Raw genomic sequence first — 20622 nt, 5'->3', positions numbered from 1 at the left:
ATCCTCAAAGAACCGCCACTGTTCTTAATCACTGAGCCATCTCTCCATCTCCAACTCTATTTCAAATTGCCTTGAAAAAAAAATCTCAAAATGCAAATGAATGTATATCTATTAAATAGATGTAGAAGGAAAGGTTAGAAAAACATTAACAACTGTTCAATCAGCTGTTGATGGGAATGTTATGCCACCAACTTTTCTGTGGGTTGTAAATTTTAAAACTACAAAGTTTGCAAAAAAGAAATTCTTGCCAGGCGTGGTGGTGCATGCCTTTAATCCCAGCACTTGGGAGGCAGAGGCAGGCAGATTTCTGAGTTCAAGGCCAGCCTGGTTTACAAAGTGAGTTCCAGGACAGCCAGGGCTATACAGAGAAACTCTGTCTCGAAAAACCAAAACAGAAATTCTTTTAGAGCCATCTGAATGTGCACTACATACGGGCAAAGAGTCGTTGCTGCTGATCTTCTGCGTCCTCTCCTTACTGAACTCTTTCTGATTGACAGCTTGCTCCGCAAATGACACCTCCAGATTGATGTCTGTTTCAGAGGCAGGTGTGTCCTCAGGCACCCGTGAGATCTGCTCCTTGCTATCGACAGCCCCACTAGATGGCTGATCTAGGAGAAAAAAAGACAATTCAACTGCATGCCTTTTATTTTAAAAACTTCCAATATATTAAACAGAACTTTGGGAAGAATATTCATTTCTCTAGGCAACAATTTACTGTCATTTTGATAACAAAATGTTTACTCAAGGGATTATAACACTGGTTCATGGTGTAAAAGCTGAGAAGTGATTGATAAACCAGGGTCCAACTGGGAATTCTTTGTGGTCACAGTTTTTAGACTGGGTATAAATTCAAAAGACTACCAGAAGACATCAAACTCAGTGGAAAGTCTCATAAAGGTTAGTAGAGGCAGCCACTGCTTCATTCTGAACTGAGGAGCTAAAAGCAAGAGAGAGAGAGAGGCACTACATTGTATCTCTGCCTTGTGCCTTTCCTAAACCTTCTTCAGAGTGGAATACATCTCAGAGCAGGCCTCCTCCATGCCCTGGAATGTTACCTATGAAGCATGGTAAAAATTCCAAAACAACAGCTGATGCCAACAACTCATCACTCCGAAAGTGGGCTCTGGAGGTGCCTGGTACAAGAACCAACAGGTTTTGTACCTGATTTTATTAAAGAGCATAGAAGCCTCTTCCAGTGTGAGTCAAAGAAGCTGTGGGTATTTGCCATCAGCAGTTTCAAATTTTTATTTGGTCCTTTTTATTTTGTTTGCTGCTGATCCTCTAGGAAGTAATTAATGTTGAAATTTTTTCTTTGATAAAAACAACAGCTACTGGGAAGGAAGAACACACTTCCAAATTGCCTTGGTAAATTTTTCTCTTTTCTTACAACTCACTTTAGAAAACTGCTAGCATGAACACTGGTATTGCTTTCCATTACCAAACACTGATTTATAATAATTTATAATAAGATGCCATGAACTGAAAAGAGAGAGCCTGTCATGGTGGCTCATCCCTGTGACTCCAGCACTGAGGAGGGAAGCTAAGAAATCAAGAATTCAAGGTCATCTTCAACTACATGGTGACTCTGAGGCCACAGGGGCTAGGATAATCTGTCTCCAAACACAAAAGTAGGGCTGGCCAGGTGGCTGAGAGAGCAAAGGCGTTGCCATGCAAGCCTCATAAGCCAAGTTCCTTCCCTGGATCGGACAGCGAGGGGTAGGAGAGAACTATGTCAGGAAAGTTGTTCTCTGACCTCCACATGTGGATGATAGCATTTGCATGTCTACACAGACATACGCAAACACACACACGCATCATACGTGTTCACAAGAGTAAATAACTCAAGAAAGTTGTTTTCTGACCTCCACATGTGCACGGCAGCATGTACATTTACACACACACATGCACCATACATATACACAATAATAGTAGGCATACTGATACACAGTATGTAATTCACAATCGTGAACAAACAAAATTAATAAACCCCAAATAAATAAGTAAACTCACACCTGAGAATGATTTGTTCTTGCTTCCAATCCAAACAGTGATTTACTTTGCTGGCTGAGCAAAACGAAAACCTTGTCTCAAACAAACCAAAACAAAACAAAACCAAAACCAAAACCAAACCCAGTGCTTTGTTTGTTTGCCTACTAATATTGCACACTGTAAGACAAAAAGATACAAGACGCAATTAGTTTTAAACATGTAATAAATACATGTCAGAAATCCAGGGGTATATATATATCATTTAAAGGCCACTGCTCAGAACAATTTTTGTCAATGCTTAATAAAACATTTTAAAAAATCCTTTTGTTCCAATCAAAATAGAATTAAGAATTAGATATGAATCCCATTTTGTTCATCCCGACTATGGAGCAGAGCCAGCTTCATGACCGTGCTGCAGCACAGCCACATGGGGCTCAGTAAGGGCTTGCCTTTGTTTAAATGCCTCTCTATAGCAAAGGTGAAACCTACAGAAAGCCTAGATTTTCAGTGTGAGCCAGCTTAGCTGGCTTTCAGGCAAGCTTTTAGTTAGGCGAGCATGCAAACATGTGCCCACGTCAAGTAGAAAACTCAGTGATGGTATTATCTGCTCCCATCTATGTTTTTCAATAGTCTGTGACAATTTTAAGTAGAATACTTAATAACTTTTATGATTAATTTTTAAAGTATCGTAAATGTCAAAACAAATACTAATTTTATTTTCCCATTAGTTTATATGGTTATATGTTTTGCTGTGAATACATTATTGGTTTCCTAGGAAACCATTCAATGAAAAAAAAATGATTAGCCATTTTTGTAAATTAGAAGCTACTTTCAGCTGCTGGATGTCAGTGGACAAGAATTTAGAAATGATTCTCTTCAATGCTTCGATGTCAGTTACAATAATCATACCCTCCTCGTGCAGACCAAAATAAACATGCTGTGCTGAATCCAAACTGGAGTCATGCAGAACACACTTAAAACAAATTGATTTCCTCCAGAAAACAGGGCAACGAGAACAAAAAGCACAAACTGTGCAAACCGCAGTTCAAATGCGAAACCAAGTTCAGGGAGGGGACAGAGAAAATAACTGTGGGTGACAGTGGTCGCTGCTAGAGATAGACAGCGATGTGGCTAAGACAAATGCTGGCTCCATCATACCCATACGGAGAAGTTAAAGGATGAATTCCTTGCCTGTTAAGCCCACAAGTGTACATAATATAATTTCTTTACTCTAGTATCCTTGTGTGTGTGTGTGTGTGTGTGTGTGTGTGTGTGTGTGTGTGTGTCTGGGTGTGTATGCTCGAATACAGGGGCTAGCATGAGTAGACTCACAGATGTGTGCACATGTGCGTGGAGGTTAGAGGAAAACCTGAATGTCATTCACCTCTGTCTGCTTTACTCTTGGGACAAGTGTCCTGGGGTCACTGGCCTAGAGTTTAATTAATAGCCGGTAGCAAACCTAGGGACCCACACGTCTAGGCCTTCCCAGTGCATATAATTTCTATAGTCCAATTTCCTCTTTTCTATGTTTATATGTATCCATTCATTTGTGCACATGGACTCACACATATGTACACATGTATGTGGAGCATTGTGTATATCTGGCTTTTCTATATAGTCTGTGGGAACCTTACACAAGTGCTCATATGCTTGTAAGGGCAGCATTTTACTTGCAAGCTCGTTAGTGATTGAACCATCCCCCAGTCCTTTCTGATTTTGAGGAAGGCAACAAGTCTAAGTTATATAATTCCTTTAAAAAAATTTTGTCCAGTTATCCAAAATAATAGAAATATCTATTTTTTAAAAAAAAATACTTTTCTTCTCTCATAGAAATACAAATTAAAAGTATATAGATCACTATGAAAAATGGTAAATATTAATTAATATATATAAATAAGTACAAGTAACGGGCCTTTCATAGAGGTGTGTAGTTTTATGAAAAGTGAAGAATGTAGATTAATGTGAAATGTGACAGTACTTGCAGCATTCAAAGTCTACTAGTTTTTAATTTGAAATTCTTTTTAAAGGTCTATTTTAATTTTATTTGTATTGGTGTTTTGTGTGTGTTTGCCTGTGCACCACATGTATGCAGTGCGCTGAAGAGACCAGACGACTCCATGGAACTGTTGTTACAGATGGTTGTGGGTCCAGTCAATGGAACCAGGGTGCTCCTAACTGCTGAAGCCACCTCTCCAGCCCTCAAACACGTACTTCTGGATGAATAAAAAGTCAAGTATAGATAAAACATTTACATTAGACACTGGTGTTTTCAGATTTAACCAGAACCAGCCTGGCTTTACAATCTCCGGATAATGTTTCCTTGCCTATAGGTGATGGCTAACCTTAATTGTCAACTTAACACACTTGGGAAGAGGAAACCTGAATTGAGGAATTGCCTCTATCAGGTTGGCCTGTGGAACATTTCCTTGACTGCTAATGGATGTGGGGGATTCAGCCTACTGTTGGCAGTACAATCCCTTGGTAGGTGTCCCCAACTTGAATAAGAAACATAGCTTCCTCTGATCCTGGGAGGAAGACAAAAACCACACCATCCCCCTCTGGTCTCTGCTTGTGGTCCTGCCTTGGCTTCCCTGGATGATGGACTGTGTCACATGCAAGCCAAATAAGGGCTTCCTTCCCTTGAGCTGCTTTTGAATAGTTTTATCACAACAACAAAGACTGGCATAAATCTAGGACAATTTCTTTCTGAACTTTCCAAAGTGCTTGAAACGCCATTAGTTCATGATAAGCAAACGAGTGGGCCCTGTCCCAAACTGATGTAGCAATAGCTACCTGGTGACTTGCCTGGCAGCTTGCTTCCTACTGTTTACCCTTCCAGCAGAAACAGATATAAATCGGGCTACAAGTTGTCACATCTCTCTTGCCCACTGCAATCTCAGCCTGAGAGCGCTCATATAACAGACTTGTCTCACAGAACCTTTGTTGCTATAGCCTACATTATGATGTCTGGCAAGAGACGGAAACACGAAGAAAGGACAATGTTCTCCTCAATATCTGTTAAGCAACTGGCAGTCACTCTTCTCCAAAGCATATTGACACTGGCACAAAAGATCTGTCTGTGTCTCTGAGGACCCAGCTCTCCAGCAGGCTAAGTCTGGCGCTGCCAGCCTGCGTGCCACTTCAGTGTCTGCTGGCACACAGACAGGGGGAAATACTGATACACAGTGGTTCATTCTGATACAGCACATGTTGCTACAGAGGGCTCCACAGAAGAGACAGAAAAGAGTGTTTTCATAGGGGTGAGTGTGGTGTGTGTGTGTGTGTGTGTACTCAGAAATGTGGTGCTCATATATGTATGTGTGCTCACACTCATGATGTGTGTATGCTGTTATTTTTTTATGTGGTGATACAGGAGAGAAGTACTGAGAAAATTCTAAATAAACAAAGATGTTAGACATGTTCTCAGATTTCTAAACCTCCTCATATACCTCTGTCCTAAAGAGGGATTTCTAGACAAAGGTTCGGAATGCTCTTAGGGCCTCTAGTTTATCTGACAGCCATTCCTTCACCCTGCTACTTGAAAGCCCAAGGCCATACAGTGATGTACAAATACCTCAGATACTAAGTTGAGAATGTAAATGCACAGTTCATCTGTGTCAGTGTTTAAGTAGCTAGTAGACTCATGTTTTAAGCCTGAACTAAGAATGCTTTCCCTTCTTATAAACACAAGAACGGTAAACTTTTTCTCCATGGTGCTTAATAGAATCTTTGTATTCATTTTGATTTCTAATTCATCTCTGAAATAAATGTTTAATGTGAAATGCATGAAAAGGAGAATTGTAATTCATTTTTTAAAAGATAATCTCTTTTTCTTATAGGTTTCTCTAAAATTTCTGAAAACAAAACCATTTATGAATTTAGAGCTTTTTCATGAACAGGGCACTAACTCCACAGTCCAGAGGCATGGTGTGGGAAGCATGGCTTTCCAAGTCAGGTCTTTCATCTGTAAAATGTTATTAGCCAGGAATAATTCTTGAGTATGCTGAATGAAGCAAAAAGCTCTGCATGCCACTGTGAATATGATAAGCATTCATGAAGATGTATATGTACATTGAGATCAGATGGGAAAAATGATAAAGGGCCAACTCTATTCAAAATCATTCATTACATTAGTACTTTCATAGAAGTTTCTCAGTAGAATTGAAGGGAATATGTTAGAGTTGTAAGTATTTATTACAGTAATTAAAAAGACAACCAGGAGTACAAGTCCAACATACCATCTTTTCCTTGGCCTTTGTTTTCGTTTGTTCTGACTGACCGCAAGTCTGAGTCATCTGGAGGCTGAACAGAGAGGAGGAGCCACTTAGTCATTGAGAGAACTCACAAATAGAGAAAACAGTATTGTAAATAATCCCATTATAACCTTCAGAGAACAAGAAATGAACTCAAACTTATACACGTCACAGGCAGCGAACAGAGTGCCACAGTGACCAATAGCCAATCGTCCAACAAGTGTATGATTACTCATGGCTGTGAGACACACACCAAACACAACTGGGAACAGGACAGAGGCCAAGAGTGTCCCTGTTATCTGAAACACCACTATCTAGATGAAATATTAGCAACATCCAGCTGTGAGTAGATATATGTGGTTTACTCAAACCATGACATAGTATTTAACAACAACAAAAATAAAGTCCAAAAACATGCTTCGGCATTAATGAACACTATACTATAAGGAAAAATCACCAAAAGCCATGTATATTATGATTTCATTTATCTGAAAAGTCCAGAACAGGTAAATCACACAGAGATCCACGTTTGCCTGAGTATTCAGGACAGTATAGGAAGTAGTTGCTGATGGGTATGCGCGTTCCTTGCAGGACATGTAATAAAAATGTGTCCTAGTTGACTGTAATGATGGCAGAAATCACTGGATTATACACCTCTTTTTTATTAGTTTTAAAATATTTACTTTTTTTTTTAGGCTTAGAGTTCTTTTTTTTTCTTTTTTAATATTTTTTATTAGGTATTTTCCTCATAAACATTTCCAATGCTATCCCAAAAGTCCCCCATACCCTCCCTCCCACTCCCCTACCCACCCACTCTCACTTTTTGGCCCTGGCGTTCCCCTGTACTGGGGAATATAAAGTTTGCATGACCAATGGGCCTCTCTTTCCAGTGATGGCCGACTAGGCCATCTTTTGATACATATGCAGCTAGAGACAAGAGCTCTGGGGGCGGGGGGGGGGGGACCTGGTTAGTTCATATTGTTGTTCCACCTATAGGGTTGCAGTTCCCTTTAGCTCTTTGGGTACTTTCTCTAGCTCCTCAATTGGGGACCCTGTGATCCATCCAATAGCTGACTGTGAAAATATTTACTTTTTATAAATTTACACATGCATTATATTCTAATCATATTCAGCAATCCTTAATACTTTCTCCTAATGTCCCTTGCTCTCATGGAACACTTTTTTGATCCCTCTTCATGTCTACTTTTGGGGAGAGGAATGGCCTACAAGTTTAATTGGGGTCCCTTGCATAAGAATGGGTGGGGAGTTATTACTGGAACATGGGTGGCTAAACAGTTACTGCACTCATGAAGAAAACGACTTCAATTTTTTTGTTGTTCTTATTGTTGTTGATACAGTTTTTTACTCTGTCATCTGGCCCACATCACGCAGGCAATCATTCCCAGGTTGAGGTCTATGCTTTATTGCGTGATCATATGATATGTGGATTTTAGCTTAACAATTCTATTATCAAACAAAAGTACTAGCTAATACATTAGAATTTAAATGAAAAACCTTTAAAAAAAAAGTGACCAACCAAATATGGTAGTTCCTGTCTGCATTCTCAGAACTCTGGAGACTGAGGCAGTAGGATTCTCATGAGTTTGAAACCAGTCTTGGTGATATAATGGGTTCAAAGCTAGAATGGGCTACATGGAGAAACTGTGTTTCTAATAAACAAACAAATAACTGGCAATCTTAAATATGAGATAGGTCAAAGAGTAATGTGCTTGCTATACAAACACAAACATGAACATTCAAAGCTGAAACCCAGCATGCATGTAGACACCTGAGCTACATATGAGGACCCAAGTTCAAACCTGGCATGCAGGGTATACACCTGGCCTATAGAACCACAAACATGAAGACCCAACTTCAAACCCAGCAGACATGAAAACACCTGGGCAGGGAAGTATGCATCTGGTAGACACAGGTAGATTCCTCAAGCTTTCGGCCAGCCATGCTAGCCAAATTGGACAGCTTTGGCTTCAGTGAAAGATTCTATCCCTAAAAATAAGATGGAAAGTGATTGTGAAAGACACTCAGTGTCGACATCTGGCCTCCAAATGTGTGTACACACCCATATATACAAGTATGCACACGCAAAATAGGTTGCTTAAAGAAGAAATGTGAGATAAATTAAAAGCAATTGGCAATAAGCAGTGATATATTGAAGGTAATTCTTTTCTTTCTCTAAAGGAATTGTTGCCAGGAGCCATGACACCTTAGAGATGGCCCTTCAAGGGTTATAAACATGGTGAGTTAGTACTGGCTCCAGATGGGGCTCTAAAAGAGTTTGTGAGGGGTCAGAAAAGTAGCCTGGGCCAATCATACAACAAGGTCTATTTGAATGAATTACTTTTAATAACAACTCTACTGGATTCCATCTACACATTCAAAAACTAGCCCATCTAGTGCCTTCACAAAGCAACCTCAGATATATAACTATATGTATATATGCATGTGTGTGTGCGTGTGTCAGTGTGTTATCCACAAAGGACTCTCCTCTCTCACTTACAATTTTACAAAAAGCACCAGGACTGGCATTAATATGTCATTAACATATGAGTTAGAGACTTATAGTACTCAAGACAATATCAAGTCACAGAAGCGACACATTTTATGGTCAAAGATGCACCTCAGTTGGTGACAATAGGACATTCTCCTTCCCCCTATAAGTCTGTAGAAGGTTGGCTTTCCATGGCACAGTGAACACAACCAAGAATTCTAATCTTATACATAGATACATATTTGGAGTATGTGGTCAGACTGTGTTTGTTAGTAACTGAAGATAGGTATCCATGTGGATACATCTAGGCATTAAATTTCCTGGTGTCAGCACATGCTTTGTGCTTAAGTTTGGACACCGGAAAAGCTGAATACACATTTATCCCAGAACAAAATAACCACAAGCAAGATGGATGCTTAAGTGGTGGGGCATGGAAAGTCATCTTCTAAAGAACGGTGGTATTCCAACTAAAGGTATCCAGCAAAAGACAACATTGTCTTAATCTCCTTGTGTTACTTCTCTCTTAATGACACCAACTGATCATAAAAGCCACCAATGATCTTAGATTCTAAACCATGTGGGTTAAACTTTTCTTGGAATTTGCTGGGAAAGTAAAAGTTTCTTCTAGCACCAAGTAGCAACATCGTCCTCAAGACTAGCAGGGATCCCACACCATAGATTTTGCTAAGTCTGCCCATTCTTGCTTGTCACTTCCTCTGTGCTTTCTTAGTGGCCAGGGCTGGTCAGGAGGCAATGTTCTTTAATTTGGAAGGGATGTCTTATTGTTTATCCTTACTATTCCTTTTTCTATCATTGCAAACCTACTTCCATCCTTCAGCACTGGTAGATGTCCCAAACAACCACTGGATAGCAAACAAGGATGTAACTTACACAGTGCCTGGAGCAATCTAGTGACCCAGGAATTTCCCGTAAGTGGGTTGAATTTGATCTGCAGTTGGCCATGCAAGCAAAGTAACAGCCTGCAACTGAAAGGATTTTTGCAGAAAAGCAAAGTAATCACAAAAAGTAAAGGCTCTCTACATAACATTATCAAAAACAACAAAGTGACTTCTATATAAGCACCTCCATTCTGCTTTTTATGAAAAGCCATAACATTTTTACTGCCCTTTGCTTGTACTGTAAATCGATTCTCACGTTCAAACTGCTTACTATCAGAGTCATGTTTGAAAGTGGAAATGCTGCAGAAGAGAAAATGCTTTAAAGTCAGACAAAATTGGGCTTAGCATCTACAGGACATGGAGCAAGTTACTTAAAGTCTATGAACCTCAACCATAGGATGGCCATGATAGCACCTCACTCAGAAGATAGCTGTGGGGATTCAATTAACTCAAACAGGTAGAGCAGTTAGCTCAGTAGCCATGGTAGCAATTGCTACTGTTAATGTTGTCATTATTGAACCATTATTAAAGAATCCTTTCCAATGATTCTACTGAATATTCTAAACCAGAGCTGAGGGGGGCAGTAAGCAAAATCATCTGTGCTCTTAAAAATATCATTTAGTTCAGTGGATTTGTTCTTGTTGGTAGCAAAACCTGTTCGAAAAAAGTTCCATATGATGATTTCAATCCAATGCAAGCTCCTTATTTCCTTATAGATAAACTTTGGGTGCCCTATCAATGGACTATGTGCACAGCACTGTTCAGGGCCTCGCAGTTCTAGTACTTCTATTATCTCCTAAAGTCTCTTCATTTAACACTCTTCTATTTCCATCACAATCAGCATCATCCATGAAAACACTAACCATTTGGGTTGATGTTAATTCAGATCTATATGCCATATAAGGTGCAGGGGACTAAACACAAAGAGCATAATCCTTCACATCTCAAGGGCCCAGCTCCTGGGTTGCTATCACTTCCCTGATACTCCACTTCTACCTGGCTTTCAGTGAATTGGAAATTCAATGATTTCCTCAAGCAATAACTGATAAGGACTAAGTGCCCTGGATCCTGCTTTTCTATCAGAAACAACTGGCACCAAGCTGTGTAGACGGTCTTCTTCACGACTCTCTCCCACTCACTAGTGTGACAGGCACATCTACTCCAAGGACCCCATGCGCCCTAGTACAGAACTATTGCTAGGAATTTGAACTTGCTTAGGTATTTGTCTCTCTGGGGTAACTTCTAAAAGGGCGAAACTCAAGAACACTGGTTCACTGCCAACACAGTAACACTGGGTAGAGAACAGGTGCTCATAAAGTCTGTAATGACTTGATTTAAACTGGACTGGTCCAAAGGACTCTAAGCATTTCATCATTTGCTTTCATATCAAAAAAAAAATCTTACTTTTTCTTGTGCCTCTCTCTGTTGAGCAAATATGTCTCTGACGTCACGAATGTGGTGCTGTTTGTTTTTCTTCCTCAAGGTCTGGGAGACCGTTTCCACCCGTTTCTGAACAGCTGCTGCCTGAGTCCGGGTCAGTGTAGATAAAAACAGAATGCTTTCCTGCGGGTCATCAATAGACTCTCCAAAAAGATTGGATAGACCTGCTTCTTTGAGCCATTCTTCTTCCAGTTCTCCCTCTAAAATAAGTTTAAAAAAATAAGAAAGAAATGGTTTTGAAATCACAAAGAATAAAAACGTTAATATTTTTAGACTATCCGAAATCCTGACTGAAGTGCTTCTGTTATAACTAAGCCACGAACAGAACTGAGAATTATTATTCGAAACTTGGACAACTGCCATTCTCCCTGGCCATAGTGATAGCAAATTTTGGGTCAATTTCATATATACTTAATTAAAAATTCTAAAATTGTTTCACATGTAATTAACCTCTACAAGTTCCTGCATATTAACTAGGGAAGGCTGTCCCGTCGTCCTCCTAGAGGTGAGCAAGCATGGAGAAATAACACATCCCAGCGGAGGACGCAGAGGTTGGTGTCCCAAGCCTGCATGGAGGCAGGGTTTCTTGGCTTGAGTTCAAGGCTATCTTGGAGCCCAACACCTATTTCCAGAAGGGTTTGTTTTCTCAGTTCCATGTAGCTAATGAGACATATGGCAAGGTAGTGAAGAAAAAAAAAAAAAGTAACAGGGTATTTCAAATTAAAGTTTCTATTTTTTTTTCTCAAATGTGTGCATCAGATAATATAGATATTCAAGAATTTTTAAAGCACATTATTTTCAAAGAAAAAAAGAGAGAGAGTGTGTGTGCCTGAAAGCTAAATAGATAACGGAATCAAGTGAAAACAAAAAAAGTAGGAATTCAATTATAAATTATAGTTGCCTTCCATGTCTGTGGTCTCCACATATGAAGATTCAAGTAACCTAGATTCGATGTGCTGCTAAAAGTAGTGCCTGATCTGAACATAGGTATCAACTATTTTTCCATTTCTTCCTTCCTCCCTTTTCTTTCTTTCTTTCTTTCTTTCTTTCTTTCTTTCTTTCTTTCTTCCTTCCTTCCTTCCTTCCTTCCTTCCTTCCTTCCTCTCTTCCTTCCTTCCTTCCTTCCTTCCTTTCTTCATCTCTTCCTTCCTTCCTTTCTTTTTCTTTCTCTCTTCCTCTTTCTTTCTTTCTTTCTTTCTTTCTTTCTTTCTTTCTTTCTAGACAGAGTCTCACTATGTAGCTCAGGCAGAACTCTAAGTTTTGGAGCCCCCTGTTACAGACTCCTTTATGACCTACCTAAACACAATATCACAACTATCTATATAATAGTTTGCGCATGGCATCACACACTCTAAATGATATGTGATGGTTTCAAAATATAGGAGTACATAAATAGGTTGATGCAAATTCATACAACACATTTTAGTATCTATCTGTTGATTTGGATGCTCTAGGCTCTAGAGGTCCTGGAACCAATCATTTCCTGTATATCAAGTGATTCTACATTATCTAAGATCTAATGAAGCTTATAGAAAAACAGATGGAAAACTAGAATAGAGTCACCTCAAGTACCATGTTTAGAAAGAAATAAAAAAGGACAGGTAACAAAGGACACAAAAATGTCTATACCCCATTTCAGAACTGTCACTAAATATAATTCTGCCTTTTTTCGTATGAACTAAATGAGAGCTATCAGAGCTACTTCCTGACCAAATATCATGATATTTTGCAAATGTTCTCATCTGTGCCACTCATGACTGCTGTCTGTCCTTCTGCACTTGAGTAACTCCTTGAATGTAGAAATCAAGCATCAATAGCCTGGGCCTCAAAGAAAACAGCTGGGCATTGTGATTATTGATGAATAGACAGGCTAAACAATACTCCAGATGTGCCAACCCAGAGTGATGGTGAGGAAGGAGTTTGACATTGTCAGCACAAGGAAAACAATATTGTTATGCCCACTTAGTACATTGAAATTAGAAGGAAAACTCAAACTATTTAAAATCTAGGAAGAGGTGGGCACTGTGGTTCCTGCCTTTAATCCCAGCACAGGAGGTAAGGGCACATATATCTCTATAAGTGGGAGGCCAATCTGAGCTATATAGTGAGTTCAGGAGATCATCTCAAAGAAGGAGGGGGAGGAGGGGGAGGAAGAGGAGGAAGGAAAGGAAAAGAAGACAAAGAAGACGAAGTACACGAAGAAGACGATGAAGACGATGAAGACGATGAAGACGATGAAGAAGAAGAAGAAGAAGAAGAAGAAGAAGAAGAAGAAGAAGAAGAAGAAGAAGAAGAAGAAGAAGAAGAAGAAGAAGAAGAAAGATGAAAAGAAGAAGCAGCAGCGTCAGGAGGAGGAGGAGGAGCAGAAAGAGGAGGAGGAGGAGGAACAAAAATATGAGTATACAGAGTTATGTCCATTGGTCTTTATCATCTGTTAATTCAACTTAAGTTTGGAGAATTATCAAACAGCCAAAGCTTAAGTGTGGTTTTCCCTAAGATATTGTTTCCTACTGACCAACTGGCAAGTTACTTCTGTCTTGAAACACAGACTGAAAGACGATAATAATTATGACAAATAAGATAAGTTTTACTTATAATGTATGTAGAAAAGTATAGGAGAAAATAGATGAGACATCAAATTAATAAAATATGGTTTTCTTTTATCGGTCTGAGAAATATTAAATTGAGAAAAATATCCAAGCCTGGTATGGTGACAAACACCTAAAATCCCAGCTCTTTGAAAGATGAAGCAGGCGGATTAAAAAAATTAAAACAATTGTGTTCTACATAGTGAGACTCTGTTGAACAAGAGCACAGAAGCCAGGCTCCAGATCAATACTGGCAGATTTTTAAAGCAATATCATAGAAAAGAAGAAAATACTACTTATAGGGACACTTAACTCAGACACTGAGGTGAGAGTTAAGGGTGTGTATTCTAATGGATCACAGAACTGATAATGACTTTATTTTTTTTCCTTTTGGCATTTATGTAACTACTGGGACACGAAAATGTACATAAACATTTATGAATAGCCCAGAAAGAAAGCCACAATGTTAAGGACAAATCGGGCTTCATGAATATGGTGTTGTCATGAATTTAAAAGATTAAAAGAAATAGTACAAAAATTAAGAAAAATATTAAAAAGTGAAGTGTTGCATGTTTACTTTAGAATACCAAATATAATGATCAAGTGCACATAGAAGACTGTTAGGAGGAACAGTAAGAAAAACAATGCATTAACCACCAGAAAGCAGCAGCTAAGGGAGCATTGGAACTAAGGGAACTGAAAATGCTTATGTCTTTTATCATCCAAAGCTGAACCTCTCCATTGGCAAAGCAGACTGTCTGGATACTGGGCTGAACAAGAGAGGACCAGATCTAGCGGAGGTCAAGAAAACCACACACACACAGGTTGCTCATACCTATCTAGAAATGGATTGGCTAGAAACAAAAGGAGCACCCTCGAATGTTGAAAAGACTACCATATATGGAAAAGTAGAATAAACGTATTGGCTCTCCCTTAAAGGAGAAAGATTACAGCAACACACTCTGAGATAGAAGAAAACAGACTTCCAAACAACATAGTTATAACAAATCAAGCTACTTGACAAATGGAAAAACTGAATCACTGCGAAGTTGGAAGCTTACCATCACCCATTCACACTTCCTGGAGATGAGATAGCCTTGAGGCTAATATATTATGGAAGCAGTTAAGCCAGTGTAGGTGATTTTTAAGCTGCAAGTCTAACTCACTGAATCTCTAATAAAATGGCTATGCTTGTACCAGGTACAACACGTGTACCTGGTATTTGGACTCTTTTATCTGCTATTATCCAGTAACCTTTAAGTTCAAAGGCAACCAGCAGTGTTATTTGGGGTCTGTTCCTTCCTTTCTGGACACCCATTTCTACTGATAAAGACATATCTTATTCACATAGACATTACCATCAGGTTCTTTGACAACTATGGCCTCTTGACCTTCTTGGCGATTTTCATTCGACCTCTTGATGTTTTCTAGTTCTGTCCAATAGGCTTCCATTGATTCATCCAAGGAATCCTGAGAACTCGATCGATCAAATGGAGGCCTCTCGGGAACTTTGGTGGAGCCTTCTTGGTTTATGGTGTATTGGCCATATCTGCGACTGTGAAAGCAAAACAAAATGTGGTTCATTTCAGATGAACTGGCACCATTTCCAAAACATCATCGCACAGAGCTGCGGAGTCTAGAAGCTCCTTAAGTTCACACTTGTTTTGTTAATTGTGAGATATTATGGTCACTAACGCTCCAAGGGAAACAGCTTAATGACTCACTTAAGTTGCATGCTTTACTGAAAAGAATGACAAGAAAGAAAGCATGACTACTAGCATGCCCTTTCTCTTAGGCACATTTAAATATGACATTTAAATAAAATTCTAAGATTGTGTTTGGAAAGCAGTAGAGTGAGATGTGATTATTTGCTATTCACAAAGAAATGGGGAGTAAATTTTATATAGTGCATAATTTTTATCAATTATATTTATATACCAAACTCAACCAATTTATAGGCAATTGCTGCCACCCGTGAGTAAGGTGCTATTGCTATTTCTATCTTATTTTCCAAAGTGAAATATACAGAAGTTAATTTATGAAATTTCCTTTACAGTCTACTGAAGGAAGGACTTTAAAAACTTATAAATGCACTCATAACTTGTACATATGAATAATTTGTCTAAATACACATTTACTGGAAATTCTGGATAACTTGAAATTGCCTCATACATTTCCTGTTATTTATGTAAAGAATAAATTGAATGAGATTTACTTTCACTTCACATATTTACTGTGGGTAGGAGAGGGCACACAAATCATGGAGTATGTGTGGAAGTCAAGGCACATCTCAGTAGACTCAGTTCTCTCATGCTATTGTGTAGGTCCCTGGCGTTGAACTATAGTCACCGGACTTGGCAGCAAGTGATGTCTTGGCAGAGAACCTGCTGTCTGTCTCAGCAGCTCTTGAATGAGATCTTTATGACACCAACTAAACTACTTTTCCTTAGACTTAATACAACCTACTTCTAACATTGAATTATGAGAATCTACAATAAAAACCAATACAGAATAGAAAGTAATTTTTATTTCTTATTATTTACAGATAGAAAGAAAACGGCACGTAAGCACTTCAAAGAAACAGCACTTTCATCTCTGGTGTTTTTTTCTTTACATAAAATGATTTTTTTATTTAAAAAATATTGTTTGAGTGGGATAATAGTTGGTGGAAAGTGTTTTATTATTCTAATTTCAAAGTGTATTTTATCTCCCAAGGATAGCTAAGAAGCAATAATTGCTAGACTGGTTTTATTTCCTGTACATATTGACAAAAAAGAGAAACACAATAAGATAAAATTTATTATTAATCCATGAATGATATCCTCGCATCTAAACTGCTCCTTCCAATTATTATTTAAAGAGTAGGCTCTAAATGCCGTGTGAGGGAGCAGGTCCTTAGACTCAGACAAATTTATCCAGTTGAATGCCAAATAGTTTGTTAAAATGAAAAACATGTCAAGAAAAACTTCCAAAGAAATGGGCCATAACTGGAGACAGAGCTGCGATGCGCTGGTAGGCAAGGTTTACTTGCTAAGGCTGGCGCTGTGGATCTTAAGTATTTCATATTGCTGCTCGTGAGAATGAAAGGAAAGATCTTTGCAGTCTTACCTCGGAGTAGGGTATGGCACCCCACCCTAGCAACCTCAACACTCAGTCAACTAACCCAGCACCATTTCAAATGTCAGGTCACCCTGGGCTATGGAGTGAGACACCCACCCCATAAATATTACCTCTTTCCCTGACAGTAACCTTGAAGTGGATCTCAGGGACAGGGTTAATGAAGAAATGGAGGGAAGTCTGGGAATCTCTTTCATCCAGTCTCCATTGTCCACTGTGGGCCTCCTCCATCCTTAACTCAAAGGCGATATCTATCCTCCCTCCTAGCCCACTCATCCAGGGTATGTCAAAGGAATGTTGCTCCCGAGCTGGGCGCCTAATGCCACTTATCACTGTATAGTCAGGACTGTCAGTATAGAGTCTTCAGTCTTGGTTGAAAATCATTCATAAAAAGTCACCCTGTCTCATACAATGTTTACACGTCCAGAATCAGCAGCCCCATTCACCTGTGTGTGGTTCACATCCTTAATCAGGACACCTGTCAGAATACCTAAAGCCGATTCACAGATGTCCCCATTCACTTTTTGCTGTTGTATTATTTCATGTTAACTGTGCGATCCTCATGTCTTTCCTTTTGTTTTCTCTCTCACTGGAGTATAAAATTGACTGCCATCTTCTTATTCCATACTTCTAGCTCTTCTGGTCCCTGTTAGAGACTAAGATGAGTCCCGTGAACTGGGAGAAGTATAATAACTAATACCAAATAATTTGGTTTATCTGCTCACAGGAAAGAGGTGCGGCTGAATAGACGAAAACCAAGCCTTTCATTCCTGAAGGAAATGTGTTTATTCTGGCAAGAAATTTCTGGTAAATTTCCATTAAGATAGCATGTGCAGAAAAATTCCAGGGCACTGAATTACAGCTTTGTTACCTAGCTTCGCTGTCAAGCCCTGCTGTGAAAACATTCACAGAGCATCAATCTTATACCTCAGTGCTGAAGAAATGACTCAGTACTGGGACTTGGTTAGATTTAGGTGCTTAATTGAAAAAAAAAATCACGAAATCATGAACCCTTTTTGTTTTTATTTTTTTTTAATTTCCTTTTGCATTACTGGTAAATATTCTTGAACTACATTTTCCATTTTAAGTATTAGGATAATAAATAATGGGATTCAGCAAGTGTTCATAATTTCCCATCCTTTGCTAGGTTCTGTCAATCTAATTTTTAATTTTTTCTCTTAATACAAACTTGCTTCCAGGTGTGGCCAGTTCACATATTGTATCCCTTTTTTTCTTTTGAAAACATACTTAACTTTTATCCTATGGACAGACAAGAGCTAAAAGTTAGGAACCTTCTTAAAACTATCCTAGTAAATGGTCAATTACCGTATTTTCTCTTTTTTGTTTTAAGGACTAGGTCTTTTATATTAATGCTTATTCCAAAATGAGTTTAAAACAATAAAGCACCATCTGCTAGGTGTAATAAAGTTGAGCAGGAGGAGATTTTATTTTCACACGATCTCAGCCAGCAAATGGTGCTAAAAGCATTTCCTTGTGAATTTTTTATCTATTATTATTAATACATAATATATAATTAATATTACAGCATTAGATATTGAAGCTGAAAAAATTAAGCACTATTCATTTGCTAAGAATGTAATGTTTTGGCTGGGCGTGGTGGCGTACTCCTTTAATTCCAGCACTCGGGAGGCAGAGGCAGGCGGATTTCTGAGTTTGAGGCCAGTCTGATCTACAAAGTGAGTTCCAAGACAGCCAGGGCTACACAGAGAAACCCTGTCTCGGAAAACAAAAAAAAACAAAACAAAAAAAAAAAAAACACAATTGTAATGTTTTTGGAACAAGAACAAGAACACAAAGAAAAGGAAGGAGACAATGACAACGAAGACAAGAAAAAAAAAATGACAAAGGAAGAAAAAACAGCAAGCAAGAATAAGGAAGAAGGAAGGAGGAGGAGGAAGAAGAAGGAGAAAGAAAAAGGAGGAAGGAGGAGGGAGAAGGAGGATGAAGGAGGAGGGAAAGGGAGAGAGGAGGAAGAAAGGAGAAAGAAGGAGGAGGAAGGAGAAGGAGAAAGGAGGAAGACAGGAGGAAAGAGGAGGAAGAGGAAGGAAGAGGAAGAAGGAGGAGAAAAAGGAGGGAGGAAGACAGGAGGAAGGAGGAGAAAGAGGAAGTGGCAGTAAGAGGAAGAAGGAAAAGGAAGAGGAAGAAGGAGGGGGAAAAGGAGGAGAAGGAGGAGGAGGAAGAGAAAGAGGCAGTAAAAAAACAGATGACCGAGAAGGGAGATAGAGGAGCAGCCCTGTTGTTTGTGGAACTACCTTTAAAATCCAGCTTCACAGAGGCCATCTGGATGCTCATAGCTGCTCCTACACTCAGTCTCTGGCTATGTCCCACATGCCCTGAGGTTTGTCACTATGTTCTCACGACAGAATGAGAACCAAAAAAAAAGCAAATGGCACAGTGACCCTATGAAGACAGTTTTGATTTTGAGTCCACTGAAAGGAGTTTTACACTCCCCCATCCCCCCACCACATTTTGAAAACCACTAATTTTTCACTTCTCAAGAACACCAATGGTCTGAAAAGGAACAAGTTAGCTGTATGGGGGAAGCTCTAGACAACCCCACTGAGAAAAGCAGGGATGCCTTCCTAGTGCCTCTTGACCTACTTCTTTGTTTTCATTTAGTTTTGCAGACTTCCACTTTAAATAAAAATGGGATTTATTCCAAAAGTATCTTCATACTTAGAGCATGATGACAAAGGATTAAAATGTCATTTCAAAAGCCCCACCTTGTCAATGTCCTTCATCATTCACTGACATCTATTCCTAAAAATGAAGAGAGCAACTTCCCGTTTGACAGGGTATTTGATGGTACATATTTCTTCTGTGCCTTTGGGTCCTCCATGGTCTCTTTCCTAAAGTCACCAAAAGGCAGATTTATTTTTAACTAGAGGATATGAACTGGAATCCATATTTAGCAATCTGGTCCAATTTTTATTTTCTGTACCCTAACTCCTTAAGGCTTAAAAAAACAATATTTCATAGTATGGTTTTGGCGTGCTTTTGAATTAAAAAGAAAGTGGAAGGCCTTAGGACTATTCTCTGAAACAAGGACTATCTAATTTTCTCTTCCTTCTTCTTCCCCAAAGCATGAAAGGACTCTCTCCCATCTTCTTATCTGAAGAAGTAAACTTCTCAATGAAATACAACCTTCTCAAGTACCCTCCCCTAGGAATTTTGCCAAGTAACCAGGATACCTCAACCACTGGAGAGAAAGGCATCAACAACCCTCGCTATACTCAAATGGATTTTCTATCAGTTCTGATGACATAATTTGCAGTGTTTCTAGAGAAACTCAGTCTGCAGAAGATAAGATTTGCATTGATATCCTGTTTCCTTAACTTGTGGCTTCCATGTCCAGAGATGAGAGCAACCTGGTTCCAGTCTGTGGTCTGCTCCTTGGGGCTCATTCCTTTCTACTAAAAATCATTTACTATAGCCCAGAAGGTGTCAACGGCTCCCTGGCTCTATTTCTCTTCCCCCTATAGAGAGTGTTTACACTTCATTCATCTGACCCTCTCTGAGTTGCATATCTTGAGGGCCTCTGATGCACACAGCATGTAAAACACATGCATAAATAAGCCTTTTCTCCTGGCAATTTGTCCACTGTCAGTGTATGTCGGAGGACCTGTGGTACTCTAACCCCTAGGTAGCCTGGGTTCTTCCCCTCCTTGGCCCCACACTAGCCATTGGAACTTTGCTTCTCTTGGCACCCTGTCTCATTCAGTTTCTAAAGCAGCAGATGAGTAGCATTGCAAAAAAAATCACTACCAATCAGGTATTGGTTCAGTATCAAATTGTTCCCGACATAG

The 20622-nt window shown here is 39.2% G+C and overlaps 1 protein-coding gene across 3 annotated transcripts in view; it reads right to left on the bottom strand.

Moving 5' to 3' along the window:
- The window catches only part of Arhgap18 (Rho GTPase activating protein 18), a 146241-nt gene that overhangs the window by 57484 nt on the left and 68135 nt on the right, over positions 1 to 20622 (bottom strand). For all 3 annotated transcript variants that reach the window (XR_001779622.2, XM_006512885.4, NM_176837.2), the window contains exons 2-5: positions 15037 to 15233; positions 11055 to 11290; positions 6228 to 6291; positions 433 to 608 (exon numbers count right to left, since the gene is read on the bottom strand). Coding sequence is in view for 2 of the 3 variants with exons in the window: in XM_006512885.4 (XP_006512948.1) it covers positions 433 to 608; positions 6228 to 6291; positions 11055 to 11290; positions 15037 to 15233 (673 nt within the window). In the remaining variant the exon portion in view is untranslated. The remainder of the gene's footprint in view (positions 1 to 432; positions 609 to 6227; positions 6292 to 11054; positions 11291 to 15036; positions 15234 to 20622) is intronic.

The sequence above is a fragment of the Mus musculus genome, chromosome 10 (assembly GCF_000001635.26).
Source record: "Mus musculus strain C57BL/6J chromosome 10, GRCm38.p6 C57BL/6J".
In the NCBI taxonomy this organism is placed as follows: domain Eukaryota; kingdom Metazoa; phylum Chordata; class Mammalia; order Rodentia; family Muridae; genus Mus; species Mus musculus.
The sequence above is the reverse complement of the archived record's forward strand: the minus strand, read 5'-3'. Positions and strand labels throughout refer to the sequence as shown.